Source organism: Stenella coeruleoalba, assembly GCF_951394435.1.
Source record: "Stenella coeruleoalba genome assembly, chromosome: 8".
Classification (NCBI taxonomy): domain Eukaryota; kingdom Metazoa; phylum Chordata; class Mammalia; order Artiodactyla; family Delphinidae; genus Stenella; species Stenella coeruleoalba.
This window is the reverse complement of record NC_137154.1, coordinates 45,808,597-45,825,604: the sequence shown is the minus strand read 5'-3', so window position 1 is coordinate 45,825,604 and position 17,008 is coordinate 45,808,597. Positions and strand designations below refer to the sequence as shown.

Genomic DNA, 17,008 nt, shown 5'->3' with positions numbered 1-17,008 from the left:
AAATGCCCATCGACAGATGAGTGGATAAAGGAGATGTGGTACACATATAGAATGGAATATTACTCAGCCATAAAAAGGAATGAAATTGGGTCATTTGTTGAGACGTGGATGGATGTAGAGACTGTCATACAGAGTGAAGTAAGTCAGAAAGCGAAAAACAAATATCGTTTATTAACGCATATATGTGGAACCTAGAAAAATGGTACAGATGAACCGGTTTGCAGGGCAGAAATTGAGACACAGATGTAGCGAACAAACGTATGGACACCAAGGGTGGAAAGCCGTGGGGGGGTGGGGGTGGGGGTGGGATGAATTGGGCGACTGGTATTGACATGTATACACTGATGTGGATAAAACTGATGACTAATAAGAACCTCCTATATATTAAAAAAAAAAAAAAAAAGACTTCCCCCTGAAAACCAACAGGGAGATCATTCAGTATATAAGAGGATTTAAAGGGAAAAACGTCACCCCAGGGGTGCTGCCTCCACCTCATATTATCAGAAGAACCAGATTTATGCACTTGGAGCAGAAGTACCAATTGTTTTCCTTCATGCTGTGGACTTGGATAAGAAAAATGTCTCCTCTCCATAATCTCATCGTTTACTTTGGCTCCACCTATGTAGCCCTTACAAGAGAATTTGCTAATTTTGTTCTCCAGGACCAGAGGGCCATTGATTTACTTGGGTGGTCGAAGGACACCTACTCTCCTGATGAACATTTCTGGGTGACACTTAACAGGATTCCAGGTATGCGGAACTTGATTTCCATTCTACATAAAGTCTGGAAGCATTGTGTGTGTGTGTGTGTGTGTGTGTGTGTATTTTACACTTTGAAAATATCTTCAATTGCATTATATATATTTACCTATGTTTCCAGCTTTATGGACACCCTGTAGACTGTTTTGTGTGTCTGTTTCAATGGAATTCATATAACATAAGTTACAGTTCTTACATATCAGTTCTAGGGCTCTGTCTTTGTGACTCTGAAGGACAGGCCTTTGGGGATGGGACTCAAGGTAAACAGAACTTTGCACTTCCACAAAAAAAAAAGAATTCACACAGGGGTTGTAGGGAAGGGGAAAGGTAGAGGAAATGTTGGTATGAACAGCTAAACAAAACTTTTGCCCAGTTTGAGAGTGTAATTGTAATCGGGTGCAGTTAAGTTACTTGACTCAGGTTATTTAAAAGGTAATGGTTACAGTTGTTTAAAGCAGAAAATAAGAATAATAGGGCATCAAAGTTAGTGATGTCATATCAGTTGGCATTATTTAAGAAACTTACAAGCACAACTGAAAATTCCCAGTTATCAGTCTAGAAATGTTCATAGACATAGACTATAATTTTTTTTTTGGTAATTAAGTGATTTAAATTTAAAAAAAAGCAAAATATTGGAAGCACAAATATTCAGATTAACAGATGGTAGACGCCTCTCAGCAGAGACAATAAAAAAAAGACTTTACAATTCTTCTCAAAAAAAAAAAGACTCAAGACATTGTGATATTGGCATAGGGACAGATAAATAGATCAATGGAACAGAATAGATAATTTAAACATAGATCTTCACATATGTATTTGGGCAACTGATTTTTCAACAAAATGGCCAAGTAAGTCAATGGTCAAAGGGTAAGCTTTTTAACCAACTGCACTGTACTAACTGGATATCCATATGCAGAAACAATTAACTTCAGTGCTTACCTCACACCATACACACAAAGAATTAATTCACATTGAATCATAAACCAAAACATAAACGCTAAAACTGTAAAATTTCTAGGAGAAAACATAAGAGAAAATCTTTACAATCTTAAGGTGAGAAAGATTTCTTACATAGCACACAAAAAGCACAGTTATGAAAGAAACAATTGATAAATTGGACTTTATCAAAATAGAAAATCGTTTTTTGAAAGATCAGTTAAAAAAATTAAGACACAAACCGAAAGAAAATATTCACAAAACAGAAATTTGACAGAAAGAATTGTACCCAGAGTATCTTACAACCCAAGAGCAGTAAGGCAACAACCCAATTTTAAAAATAGTCAAGGAGGGCTTCCCTGGTGGCGCAGTGGTTGAGAGTCCGCCTGCCGATGCAGGGGACACGGGTTCGTGCCCCGGTCCGGGAAGATCCCACATGCCGCGGAGCAGCTGGGCCCGTGAGCCATGCTCGCTGAGCCTGCGCGTCCAGAGCCTGTGCCCCGCAACGGGAGAGGCCACAACAGTGAGAGGCCCGCGTACTGCAAAAAAAAAAAAAAAAAAAAAACAGTCAAGGAACTTCCCTGATGGTCCAGTGGTTAAGATTCGGAGCTCCTAGTGCAGGAGGACCGGGTTCGATCCCTGGTCAGAGAACTAGGTCCTGCATGCCACAACTAAAGATCCCACGTGTGGCAACGAAGATCCCAAGTGCCACAGCTAAGACCTGGCACAGCCAAATAAATAACTGAATAAATATTAAAAACAAAACAAACCAAAAAAACCAGGCAAAACAGGGAATTCCCTGGTGCTTTCGGCGCTTTCACTGCTGTGGCCTGGTGGTTCAATCCCTGGTCGGGGAACTAAGATCCCAAAAGCCACGTGGCATGACCAAAAAAAAAAAAAAAAGACAGGCAAAACTGTTACTTTTCAAAAGATGATACAAATAGATATAGTAGCACATGAAAAGATGCTCAACATTATTAACTCATCAGAGAAATGCATCTTGTACATACCATTACACATCCAGTGCACTAGATAGACTAAAATTATTGTTTTTATTTATTTGGCTGTGCCAGGTCTTAGCTGCAGCCTGCGGGATCTAGTTCCCTGGATCAAACCCAGGTCCCCTGCATTGGGAGCATGGAGTCTTTACCCACTGGACCAAAAGGAAAGTCCCTAGACACACTTGAAAGGACTGAGAACTCAAACTGTTGATGAAGATGTGGAACAATGAAATGTCCATGATGGCTGGTGGGAATGTAAAATTGTACAACCAATTTTAGAAATCGTTCAGCAGTATCTTATAAAGTTACATATACACTTACAATGCAAACCAGCCTTTCCATTCTTAGCTATTTACCAGAGATATGAAAACATATATCCACACAAAGATTTGTAAACAAATGTACATATCAGCTTTATTCACAATAGGCAAAAACTGGAAATGACTCAAAGGGCCACAGATGAATGGATAATTGTTGTACGTCCAGTCAATGGACTGCCATTTAGCAACAAGGATGACCTGATGTACTCAACATCGTAGAAATAATCTCAGAAGTGCTACAGTGAGTGGAAAAAAAAAAAAGCCAGACATAAAAAGTGCTTACTGAATGCTTCCATTTATATGAAACTCTAGGAAAGGCAAATCTGACAGGAATAGAAAGCATATGTGTCATAGGGCTGAGCACGTAAGAGGTGACTGGGAAGGGCTAATGGCTAGAATCTATATGTCGATTATGGTGGTGTTACATGGGTGTATAACTTTGTGAAAACTCATTGAATTTTATGTAAATTATACCTTGATGAAGTTGATCTTTAAAAATTTTTATATGGTTTAGGTCATAAACTTCAATTTTGTGTAGGTCAGTGTACTTAAAAGAAATGCAATAAAATGGTCTTCATGTGACAGTATCAATACAAGGTTGTGTTTTACCTTTCCTTGCATATACTAAGCTTTATAAGGACATCTGTGTACCAAACTGTTGAAAGTGCACACTTACTGCTGGGAAAGATGCTCTGCAGAAAGTCCCCATTTCTTCACTTTCTTTAACTTTCCTTCCTTGCCCTCTTACCTTCCTTTCTCCTCGGCCCTTTCCTTAATACCAGTAACAACTTATGTTTGTACTGAGCTTTATAATTACAAAGCACTTTCCAACCTCACTGGATTCTGAGAATAATTTTGGGAGCCTGGTATGGAATTATTTCCTCTTTTTTTTTTTTTTTTTTTTTTGCTGTACGCGGGCCTCTCACCGTTGTGGCCTCTCCCGTTGCGGAGCACAGGCTCCGGACGCGCAGGCTCAGCGGCCATGGCTCACGGGACCAGCCGCTCCGCGGCATGTGGGATCCTCCCGGACCGGGGCCGAACCCGTGTCCCCTGCATCGGCAGGCGGACGCTCAAACACTGCGCCACCAGGGAAGCCCTAACATGGTGCTTTTTCTTTTAATCTTCACACACTTATTTATTGAGCACACACTCATTTCTTTTCTTTTTTTTTTTTGGCCGCGCCGCACCATGCTGAATGCAGGATTTTAGTTCCCTAACCAGGGATTGAACCTGGGCTCCCTGCAGTGGAAGCACAGAGCCCTAACTACTGCACCACCAGGGAGTTCCAAACAGACACTCATTTCTTTGTCTGCCACAAAGAGATAGATAGATATGGTCCCTGCCCTGGAGGAGCTGACATCTAAATTTCCAGTCATATAAGTCACATTTTGTGTGTTACTAGCTAAAAATAAAAAAAACGCTACAAATTATTTGGGTGTGCTAATCACTCTGCCAACTAAACTCCTGAAGGGTCGTGGAGCCAAGCTCCTTGTATGGATAAAGGAACTCTGGCTCCCTAGACAGGTTCTAGTACCCTATGAGCTATACTCTCTTTGAAGCATGAGACACAGGCCCCCACTCCAGCTATAGACCTGCAAACCTTGCCGGCTCCCAGTTCCCAGCACTATAGCTTAAAAACCATATTTCCCCCAATACTCCTTCACCATTTCAGTTTCAGGCACAGGGAATTAACATTTTTGGAGCACCTTCTTTGTGTCAAGTGCTTTTACATACATTGTGTTATGCTGTAATTTTCACAATTCCATTATGTACAAGTCAATGCTGGAGTCTAAAATAGCTATGTAGTAATGCAAAGAGGACTGGCTTTGGAATCATGAAGACTGAGGTTTCAATTCTGGCTCAGCCACTGACAACTAAAAGTCATTACTAGTTCACTCATTCCTTTCTTCATTTATTCACTAAAATATTTATTGAACTCCTAGTAGATATTCAAGCTCTGTGATAGGAGGTGAAGATTCAAAAGTGAATTAAAACATAATCTTTATTTTCAAGGCCCTTTCATTTGAGGGATGGAATAGGGAGATGAAATTCTTAAACAGATTGTATCAATACAATGATAGATCTTACAGGTTATATTATGAAAACCTTATGACCTTTCACAATCTAAGCCCTGGAGTCTGCATTGGTAAATCAGGAATAATTATACCTCACTTCCAGGCACAGTGGCTGGCACATAAGAGATTAATATTGCAAAGCCCACTATTCCAGGGAAAGCCTTTTGTGTCTCCCTTTTTCCTTTTGGTAAAGTAAAAACAATAAGTGATCTTTTAACAAATTGTATTTGAAGGCTTATAATTCATTTTAAGTAAATACATTTACATAACTGTATTACAACAATAACAGGTATGAAAGGAAATTACTGAAAATCTCACCATGCTAGAAAATCAGTTACTTTCATTTGCCAGCCTTGTTTCCCAGTTTTTGTCTATGTAACAAAGCTGTATCTATATATAAATATTTTAGTGTTGTTACATTTGTAATTTTGGTGACTGTGAAAAATTTAATTGACTGGATTCCTGTAATTTGCTTAACCATTCCCCTACGGTTCCACATTTCTTTCGAGAGGCAGAGTGATTCATTGGAGAGAATGAAAACTTTGAAAACAGAAACATCCTTGGTTTGAAATCCTAGGCAAACCTCTTACTAAGTGACCTTGGGCGAGTTAATTTAACCTTTCTGAAAATGTTTGCCTGTTTAAAGAAGGTGGATTTTAATAGGGATTATACTTTTATTCTGCATTTAGAGGTGATCTGTGCCAAAATTTGGATACTCAAAAAACAAACAAAAAAACCAAACAAACCAAAACCCCCATAATTTTAGTATTTGATTATAAATATGTAATGTGATAAACACCTTTTACACATAAAGGTCATTTAACCCTTTATGTTATTTCCTTAGGATAAAGTGTCATAAATGGGATTAGTTGGGTCATAGATTATAAACATTTTTATGGCATTTAGTAACACATCTCAAATTGCTTTTCAAAAGGCTTCCTTCAATTACACAGCTACTAGCATCACACATTGCATCAGCCTTACCTTATGGTTACCAAAGGTATATTATTATGTGGAATCTATGTGTAACTGATTGTTTTAATTTTCTTCCTGTGAAGTTTGAACATTTTTCTCTTTCTGAAGAACAGGTCTTGTCTGTAGGAGCGACAGCTCAGGGCCACGTGGGCTGCGGACTGCCCAAGTGGACTACATCTCCCAAAGTGCTCCACGGGAGCGCCGACAGGAAGTGGCCGGAGCATCTCCCGCCTCCACGCCGAAGAGAAGAGGTTCTATCCGGGGCCTTGGCGCTTCTCTTTCCTTTCGCGCCGGTTGCCGCTGCGGAGCGCGGCGGGTCCATGTGCGCAGTGAGGGGCGCTATTCCTGGCCCAGTAGCACCCGAGCTCCGGGTTTGACTGCGTCCGCCCTGCGATGGACCCCAACACCATTATCGAGGCCCTGCGGGGCACCATGGACCCAGCCTTGCGTGAGGCCGCGGAGCGCCAGCTCAATGAAGTAAGGACGCTGGGCTGGCGGCGGCGACGGCGGGCGGGCGGGCGGGCGGACTGTGGCAGGCCGAGCCCTCCGGGCCTGGCCAGAGGCGGGGACGGCGTCGCTGAGGGGCCCAACTGGAGCCGTGGGGCGGGGACCTGACGGCGAGTGCCACGCCGGGGCCCTCAGGCTGCTGCGGCGGTGGTGGCGGCGGCGGCCAAGGCAGCCTTTGCGTTGGATCCTGAGCTGGGCCTCTGGCTGCGGTCGAGGCATGAGGAGCCGGCTAGGGCGAGGCGGGCGTGACGGGCTGGACACATGGCTGGCTCGGGTGGCCGGCCGCCCTCTGGCTCATTCCCAGCTCGTTCCTCGCGCCCAGGAGGGGGCGAAAGTCACCGGGAGGTTTTTCAGACGTTTCCGGTAGCAGTCCCGCTGGCGCCGGATTCTGAGGGGCTCCTGGGAATGCAGAGCTAGTCCCACTGGGGGCTGTGCCTGTCAGCTTGTCACTTCCCTGGGCTGATCGGTGACCTGCACAACTTTCTCCTCTCCGGCTGAGCTGCTAGGGACAGCTTTCAGAGGCGAGCCCCCGCTTCTTAGGCAGGGTGCGGGGAGTGCGGGATACCCATGGGAGTCTGATTCACTGCTCTTCTACTCTGTTAACGCCTCGGTCGGGGAGGCAGCGCGATTTAGTGCAAGGTGTCAGGTGAAGTGCACCCTTCTAGTTAGAGCTGTACCACTAATTTCTTGACTGACCTTGGGCAAGTCTCTTAACCTTTCGACGCTTAGTTTTCCCATTCATAAAATTAGGCCACAGGGTTTGCTGTGACAGTCAAGGGAGACGATGTAAGACAGAGTGCCTTGAAACGTGCCAAGCTCCATGTCAACTCTCTGAGCGTTGGTTTCTTTTTTACCCATATTTTTGGAGGAGACCACCCTTTGGAAAAGAGCCTTATTATGTGGGTATTTTATTGTACTTTTTTCAGTTTCATTCTTTGTTTCTAAATTTCTGTAACTTATATTTTAGTGAGTATTTTAAAGGCTTCTTTAAAGGATCGCTGTCACTTCCTATGCCTTCCTATGAATTTGCCCAGCTTTAGAGACGTTTAGTGTACTTTTTTTTTTTACATAAAGAGAAGTCCCTCGTTAAAATAGAAATTCAGTTAGTTTATGCTCTTCTTAGCTGGTGGGTAAATTATTTAAAAACATTTATATTGACTTCCAGGAATACTGATAATTGAACATCTTCAGTGTACAATGCTGTTTTAGAGATTCCTGGCCTCAAGGAACTTAAATTTTAAGACCTCCCACGGAGTATAGACAAATTAAGTGTAAAATTATTTAAAAATGAAAAGTTAAATCTATTTTATATGTAAATAAGACCATTAGATCTTGCCAAAAATGATGCTGAAATTCTTAGGCTCGAAGACACCTTGGGAGGAGGATAGATTTCTTTTGGATATAAAATAGTGAGTTGAAAGAAATTCCCACTTTGAACCATTACTAAACCATAGAGGGAGTTGTGGATTGCTTTTTATTTTGATTTGTTTTGTGATAGACACAGGTTAAGATGAACATTATTTTGTTGATGATGTGCTAATGCATATGTAAACCTAGACACACTAAAAGTTTAGTCATAGTGATTTCTACCATGACTTTGCCCTAAAAGCATATTATTTTGACTAAAATACTTGTGTGTAATTATTAATTTTAAAAATTGTTATTTGAAAGAATTGGTTCCCTTGTAGAAAAATTGGGTAAGTGATACTTTCTGCAAATTAGAAATTCATTTATTCCTCAATCAGGTTATTGAATGTTCAGTTGTATGTACTAACATCTTGTGGTAGAGACCTGGGGTAAGTATTTCACAAGCTAGTTTTTAGAAGATAAATCAAAATAGTATTCAAAGCATTTATTACTTAACCCTTAAGCTGCTGTTAGGGTTTTAAAATACTCTGGAGTAGTGAACACTGCTTATCTTTTCTTTCAAAAAATTTGATATCTGACCTGTATTTCTGTGATGGTTAAATGTTTACATTTTGCAAATTTCTTTGTCATTACACCTAGATTTTTTAGTAATTTTCCTAAGACAACTTTTCTATTAATTAGAATATTTATTCTCATTTCTAATCTTGATTCCATTTTAATGAAGTGCTTCCATTTGAATACTTTTTGCTTTGACTTTCTTGTGGCAGAACCTTGATTTAGGAAATAGATCCCAGATAAGTCTTGAAGAAGCTTTACTGTAGTAAGAAGGAGGAAGTTGCATTTTATTTTTGGCAAGCTCTTCTTGCTTTAGATAAAATAGGGTGAACCAATCAGTCCATGATGTCTCATTCAACTGAAGCTACATTTTGGTTCATTTAGCTAAAAGAAAAAGATCATTGCCATTTGAATGGATCTCTTCAGCTAAGTGAAGTAATCACTAACTCTATAAAAATTGTAAATGTTATCCAAGTATTAGAGTGCAGATGGTTTAAAAACAAAACGAAAAGTGCCTTTGTCTCAGCTATTGCACTTAACTGTTCCATCTGCTTGGAACCCCTTTTACTCAGTTGTCTCCCAGAAACTTCTATCACTGTTCAACTGTCTCCGTATCCCTAAGGAGTGGCCTGACTACCATGCTCCCTGTCTCCCTTCACTTGTTTATTTTTCTCTGTGTCACTTATTTATCATATGTATTTTACTTATTGTTTCCCCAGTATAATTTTTGAGTTTCATGAGGTCAGGAATTACTGTGTTTTGTTACTGCAATTCTTTGTTAATGGTAGGCTTTACTGACTTCCTGTTATAATAGAGAACAGTATAGGCTTTAGATGTCTTATACCACCTCCACTTCAAGGATTTTAAGGGTGCTTTTTTTCTTTTTTAATTTTATTTATTTATTTTGTTTATTTTTAGCTGTGTTGGGTCTTCGTTGCTGCGCTCGGGCTTTCTCTAGTTGCGGAGAACGGGAGCTGCTCTTCGTCACTGTGCACGGTCTTCTCATTGCGGTGGCTTCTCTTGCTGCAGAGCACGGGCTCTAGGCGTACGGCCTTCAGTAGTTGTGGCTTGCAGGCTCTAGAGTGCAGGCTCAGTAGTTGTGGCGCACAGGCTTAGTTGGTCCGCGGCATGTGGTATCTTCCCGGACCAGGGCTGGAACCCGTGTCCCATGCATTGGCAGGCGGATTCTTAATCACTGTACCACCAGGGAAGTCCCTGTTTATATGTTTTTTATGTTACATATAGATAAAGTTCCATAAGACTGTTAAAGACCACAGTAAGGACACTCTTTTTGGCAGATATTTTCAAGATAAATCTGTTTTAGTATTCCCCACTTACTCTGTAGTGTGTTACGAATTTTGATTTTTTTGAACCTCTGCTGTAATTTGGAACCCATTGTTCTCTCTCATGTCCCAATTTGAAATATGTTTGTATAACAAGCTTTGCCTCAAAGACTGAAGAAAACCATTTTCTTTTTTTTTTTTTTAAACTAAAGATTTCTGCACTAGCTGTGGGGTGTTAAAGTTACTTAACCTCTAACCATCATTTTCCTTATGTTAGCATGGTATGTCATTGTGTTGTGTGGGTTGAGTGAGACGATGAATGTAAAAATTTTAGGAAAGTGTTTGGCAACTACTAAGTTCTCTCCAGATTATTTGAATTACTGTTTAAGTGCCAATTGATTAACCAATCCGACATGCAATACATTTCATTTCCTACCTCAGTCTGCTAACTTTGTAGTTGTTCATCTCAGTGGCAGATGATCAGCACTGATGGAGAAAGAACACAAGTACATATTATTTGGACAGTGAGCTCACTAGTAGATAGCATTATTGCAGCATGAAAATTGGCACTCTTATAAACACAGTGCCTGCCACATTATAGGTTCTCTATAGTAAATGTTTGTTGAGTGCAAAGAGAAATAACTTGAATAATAGAAATTTTTTTTGTTTTTCTTTTTAAATATATTTATTTATTTATTTTTGGCTGAGTTGGGTCTTTGTTGCTGCATGCAGGCTTTCTCTAGTTGCGGCGAGCACGGGCTACTTTTCGTTGCGGTCTGCAGGCTTCTCATTGCGGTGGCTTCTCTTGTTGCGGAGCACAGACTCTAGGCACTCGGGCTTCAGTAGTTGTGGCTCGTGGGCTCTAGAGCGCAGGCTCAGTAGTTGTGGCACATGGGCTTAGTTGCTCCGCGACATGTGGTATCCTCCCGGACCAGGGCTTGAACCAGTGTCCCGTGCATTGGCAGGCGGATTCTTAACCACTGCGCCACCAGGGAAGCCCTTGAATAATGTTAAGAATGTTAAGAATACTCATCTTTGAATTGTTAAAGTAGGTTTGTGTTACAGACATCTGTCACTTCTCATTTAAATTCTATACTATATATTCTAGTATATCTAGAAGTGCAATTTTTTAAAATTTGTTTAGCTAATCTAAAATATGTGCATTTGGTATTCATTCAACATTGTTTCTTATATTCCAGACTATTTGCTCTTGAATACAAAGACTGTCTTTTCCTATCTGTACACGCGCACACACACACACTCAGAAATACTTGTTTTTTTCATTTGTAAGATAAAGAAAATAATGTCTGGAGGGTTTTGGCAGATTATTATAACAGAGAACAATATCGCTGCTCTCTTCCTGCTTTAGCTGCCAGTGTTCTTCAGTGGAAGCCTTTCTATATGCAAACCTTTACTCATGCTGCTCACCCCTCCTGTTAACCTCTTACCTCCTTAAACTGAAATTTTTCCTAACCATAAATCTCATTTAAATCTCTTTTAAACCCTCAGTTCCTAAGCTTAATTGCTGTAAAATGCTTATGTAGGCAGAAATGCTGCTTTTTCACGTGCTTTATGTGAAAAAAAGTAAGAGGACATAGTTTTGATAAGTTTCTTGATATTTTGTTTATCTTTAAAATTCACGAACTACCTAAGTCACATCTGCTGTCTTCACAGATGGTTACTATTACAACCGAAAGTGATTATTTATAATTGGTTAATTTGATTTTATTTTATTAAAGGCTTATGAAATGTTTAATCAGTGAAAATCTTAGGTCTGGAAAAGTGCAAAATGACGGCACATGTATAGGACAATTTAGCAAGTCTAGAAATTCAGCAAATATTTATGAGGTTATTGTGTATGTTTTTGGAAGATAGAATAGTTTGTAGTCTGAGCAGGTTAACATTCTTTAATTAGGAATATCATGAAGTAGATCCTGTTGTGAATTTTGGAGAGGGAAAGTTCCTGGATTCTTGGATTGTTAGACAGGAAGTTATTCAGTGACAGAGCATGTTAAAGATCTGAAAGAAAGGTAACACCATATTAATATTTGTAAGAAAATTTTCTTTTTCAGAAATGGATGCATGCATTATTTTACTTACTGTTTCTGTCAGTGGCATGTTAACGATGAGCTTGATTTAAAGTGGGCGCTTTTTTTTTTTTTTGGTTGCTAAGTAATTTATAATTAAGTTTTTTAAAAACTACTTAGTTGGAAAGCATTACCGCAATTTAATGAAAGGCAGGAGGACACAGTGAAGAGCCTCAGCCTGGTCCCGGTTTTACCACTACACTGCCTTAACCTCACTATGCCTCATATTTCATGTAGGTAAAATAGATACAGTAATTGCCTTTGTCAACTTCTCTAGTAAAGCAGAGGGTAGAAATTCCTTGGCTCTTGAAATTACCTGATTGTATTCATTTTATGTAAACTCTGATGTCATAGTGCCCTTAAGCTCCTCTCTTCCTTATAAATGATGTAAAGTACAGTAACTAATTGAAGGTCTGTTTGGTTACATTACAAAATGGTGAGAATTAATAAAAAGTTACATCTTAAAGTAAGCTTTAAAAGATATTGACATTAGGTGATTACATTGGAAAATGTGGGTCTAGAAGGGAAATTGATATTGGAGAAAGCATGACTACAGTCTGTCTGGTTCGAGGAGCTGGAAACACCAAGGAGAAAATGTCTAGTAGGCAATTGGGAATGTGGAACTGAAGTTTAGGAGAGAAAGCAGTAACGGAAAAGTGATTTTTCTTCTGCAGGTGAATTGAGAGGAAGGGAGTGTGATCCAGAGGTGTGGGGTGGACTAGAGGGCTGCATACCCTTTGGGCCATGCCCATTTTGGGGACATTGAGAAACATAGGGAAAAGGAGATGGGAGAATTGTACAGAAAAGCCAAAGGGCGCCAAGAAAAGGAATTTCAAGTAAGAAGATTGGTTGTAGGTTTAGTTTCCTTGTTCCATAAATAAATTTCATAAATTTTCTACCAGTGAACATGAATTCCTTTTGTAATAAGTAAAAAAGCTGTTAGAAAAAGAAAGGGTTGTTGATATTTCTAAATGAGGGAAGTTAAAGCAAAATGAGTTTGGTGGGGGCAGGGGAGGGGAGCTTTAAAAATATTGGCAACCTTGGAGAAAATTTCTGATTACAGAGTTAGTGAGTAAAATGCTAGTAAGGGGGTAGGAATAAGTTTGTAGGTTAAAAAGGTAGTAGGGTCAGGGGAAATTTGTTTATGTGATATGTATGTCTTTCGTTTTTTTTTTCTTTTGTAGTTTGACTTATTTTGGGGAGTAAGGGGAGCTACCTGTGGAGTAGAAGTTTTTCAGGCCTGTTATTACCTGTTGTAATAATAATTTTCTACTTGTAATTTTTTTTTTTCTTTTATGGTACGCGGGCCTCTCACTGTTGTGGCCTCTCCCGTTGCGGAGCACAGGCTCCAGACGCGCAGGCTCAGTGGCCATGGCTCATGGGCCCAGCCGCTCCGCGGCATGTGGGATCATCCCGGACCGGGGCACAAACCCGCGTCCCCTGCATCGACAGGCGGCCTCTCAACCACTGCGCCACCAGTGAAGCCCTTGTAATGTTTTAATAGTCATCTATCCTAGAATTATATTCTTCATACTGCTTCAGGACCTTACTCTTCCTGCAGCATAGATCTGATCATGTAAAAACTTGCAAAAAAAGTGCACACTTAATGGATCTTGATGTGGTCACAATATACCTATTCATTTTTTAAAGAATAATTTTTTTTATAGATTTATTTATTTTTATTTTTTGCTGCATTGGGTCTCTGTTGCTGCTCGCAGGCTTTCTTTAGTTGTGGCGAGCAGGGGCTACTCTTTGTTGCGGTGCGCGGGCTTTTCATTGCGGTGGCTTCTCTTGTTGCAGAGCACGGGCTCTAGGCACACGGGTTTCAGTAGTTGAGGCTCACAGGCTCAGTAGTTGTGGCTCATGGGCTCTAGAGCACAGGCTCAGTATTTGTGGTGCATGGGCTTAGTTTCTCCGTGACATGTGGATCTTCCCAGACCAGGGCTAGAACCCGTGTCCCCTGCATTGGCAAGCGGATTCTTAAGCACTGCGCCACCAGGGAAGTCTCTACCTATTCATTTTTGTCTTCCACTGTTATCTTTCATTTTTCTAGTAATCTCTTTAACATAACCCATACTTCTTTTCCTTTTAAAAATCTTTTCTCTCCATCTCTGTGGGTTTAAATCCTTTAGGGTCTAACTAAAATACTTAACCTGTCAGTCTAATTAGAATTAATTTCCCAACCTACTTTAGAGTGGTGATCTTTTATCTCTGTCGTATCTGGCATGTTGTAAGTACTAGTAAGTGGAGTGGAGTTAAAGGAGATGGAGATGGAGTTGGGGCTATTGAAGAATTTTGATGAGGTGGGTTAAGGATGAACGTTGAATTATTTGGCATGATGACAGATCATGAGAAGGTAAGAAGTTGTCTGGAAAGGTAGTTTTGTGTTATGGTGAGCAGCTTTTAAACCTGAGTATTAGCAGTTCTAGCTCTACTTAATGATATATAATGACCCATTTGTTGCTTAATTTCTCCTGGTTCTCTGACTGCTAGAAGCCAGATACTTTGACTAATAAAAGATTTATTATAGCATCTTCTCAAGCCTAATCAGTGTTTGCCAAACTTTGTGATAAAAATTGATGCTAGTGATATTTTTACTTAAATTTATTTTTTATAGTGTAAAACATGAAGACCTTTAAATTTATGATAGTTAATAAATATAGTAATAGTTAACATGTGATAGGAATTCTTCTAAATATGTGATAGTTTGCTATATCCAAGAATGCCAGAAAGTTGTTAGAGATTACCCAATGCTTGAAAGAGTTTTTTCCTAACTTGTATAGTTAGTATATATCTTTATTTGTCCTGTGTTTTACAGTTGTACAGATCCATGGGGGTTTTTTCCCGTTTTTAAACTTTATTGGGGTATAATTTACATATCGTAAACTTTACCTGTTTTAAGTGGAATCAGTGATTTTTGGTAGATAATACTATTACCACAATCCAGTTTTGGAACATTTCCATTATTCCAGTAAGATGCCTCTTTGCAGTTTGTAGTTAATCCCCATCCCAGTCTTAAGTGATTACGAACCTACTTCCTGTCTCAATTTTCTTGAGAACCTGATCTTTAATATTTAGTACTAATTTAAGTCCATTTGTTACCTTCTTAGGGAGAATACAAGGCTACCTGCACTAGGGATTTCAGCTGGATGAGGCCAGTAGATAGATGTCCCAGGTTGAGATTGCTTGTGCTATTCCTGCTGACAGAAATATCCTTTCTTTCTTACCATTAGTCTAGCTCTGTTGTCTGAAAGTAACTTTTTTTTTTTTTTTTGGTCAGTTGTACTTTTTGGATTTATGCTGGTTTGTTTATGAAGGCATTCAAAGTGACCTAAAATAATAGGGTAATAAACTAAGTGCTTGTTTTCAGTGTTTAGTTTTGTTGATTTTTTAAAATAAATTTATTGATTTTAGCCACTTTAGTATCCAGTTCAGTGATTTTTAGTGTATTCACAGTTACGCATCCATCACTACAAACTTTAGAACATTTTTATCACCCCTAAAGGAAACCCCATACCATTAAGCGGTTACTCCTAATTCCGCCCTACACCTCCAGTCCTAGGCTACATTTTTTTTTTTTTTTGCGGTACGTGGGCCTCTCCCGTTGCCGTGGCTCACGGGCCCAGCCGCTCCGCGGCATGTGGGATGGTCCCGGACCGGGGCACGAACCCGTGTCCCCACATCTGCAGGTGGACTCTCAACCACTGCGCTACCAGGGAAGCCCTCTAGGCTACTTTTTGCTCATAGATTTGCCTATTCTGGACATTTGATATATATGAAATCATACCATCTGTAGTCTTTTGTGACTGGCTTCTTTCACACAGCATAATGTTTTTAAGGTTGACACATGTTGTACCAAGTGTCAGTACTTCATTCCTTTTATTACTGAATAACGTTACATGAATGTATGGATATGCCACATTTTGCTTATCCATTCATCAGTTGATGGACATCTGGGTTGTTTCTACTTTTTTATGAATAATGCTGTGAATGTTCAAGTAAAAGTAGTGTTGTTGGCTTTTTCTTTTAATTGAGGGTTAATTTACATATAACACAGAGCTCAAAAATATGTACAGCTCAGTCAGCTTTTACCTAGGTACCACCATCTAGATTAAGATAGGTAGGTAGGTAGGAAGATAGATAAGATAGATAAAACATTTCCATTGGCCTAGAATTTTCTCTTCAGACTTGTCTTCAGGTTATCATTTTTCTGACTTCTGTTAACTATAACTTGGATTTGCCTGTCGTTAAACTTCACATTAATAGAATCACATAGTATGTGATATAGTCTGGCTTCTTTCTCAACATATTTTTGAGATCTGTATTATTGCTTGATTCTGTAGGTTGGTTTTATTTTTTTAATTTATTGTATAGTATTTCATTGTATGAATTGTACCACAGTTTGTTTATACATTCACTTGTTAATGGACAGGTATTATTGTGAACATAAGCACTTATTTCTCTTGGATATATAAGGGGGAAATTGCTAGGTTGTAAGATAGGTGCATGTCAGATACTGCCAGTTTTCCAAAATGGTTGTACCGTTTTATACGTCTACCAGCACTGTGTTCCATTTTTTTCCCCCATCTTGACCAGTGCTTTGGTGTATTGCATATATTGTTTTGTGGTAGGATTGTCTTGTCCACTTGTACTAATTCTTTGTGTGTGTGTGTGTTTCCACACTGCGCAGCTTGTGGGATCTCAATTCCCCGACCAGGGATTGAACTTGGGCCATGGTAGTGAAAGCTCGGAATCCTAACCACCAGGCCACCAGCGAACTCCCCATTTGTTATGTCTTGATATTTGCCAAAATACTTTCCGTGTTTATTCCTTAGAGCTATCCTGTGAAGTAGATTTTGTTATACTGACTTGGTAATTAAGAATTAGATTTGCTGAATCAAACTTGCTCAAGAGTTAAAAATGTAGGAAGTGACATCACTTATGTTTATAACTGTCTGATTCTAGCAGTTCATTCCAGGAGTTCACAGTTTGATGTGGGAGACAAGATACCTACTGTAATTTTTTTTTTTTTTTTTTTTTTTTTTTTGCGGTATGCGGGCCTCTCACTGTTGTGGCCTCTCCCGTTGCGGAGCACAGGCTCCGGACGCACAGGCTCAGCGGCCATGCCTCACGGGCCCAGCTG

At 39.8% G+C, this 17,008-nt stretch overlaps 1 protein-coding gene across 1 annotated transcript in view; it reads left to right on the top strand.

Moving 5' to 3' along the window:
• Positions 1-6,273: 6,273 nt before the first annotated feature.
• The window catches only part of IPO7 (importin 7), a 46,920-nt gene continuing 36,185 nt past the window's right edge, over positions 6,274-17,008 (top strand). Inside the window, exon 1 of the mRNA XM_079929178.1 lies at positions 6,274-6,542. Coding sequence (XP_079785304.1) covers positions 6,459-6,542 — 84 coding nt within the window. The 5' untranslated portion in view covers positions 6,274-6,458. The remainder of the gene's footprint in view (positions 6,543-17,008) is intronic.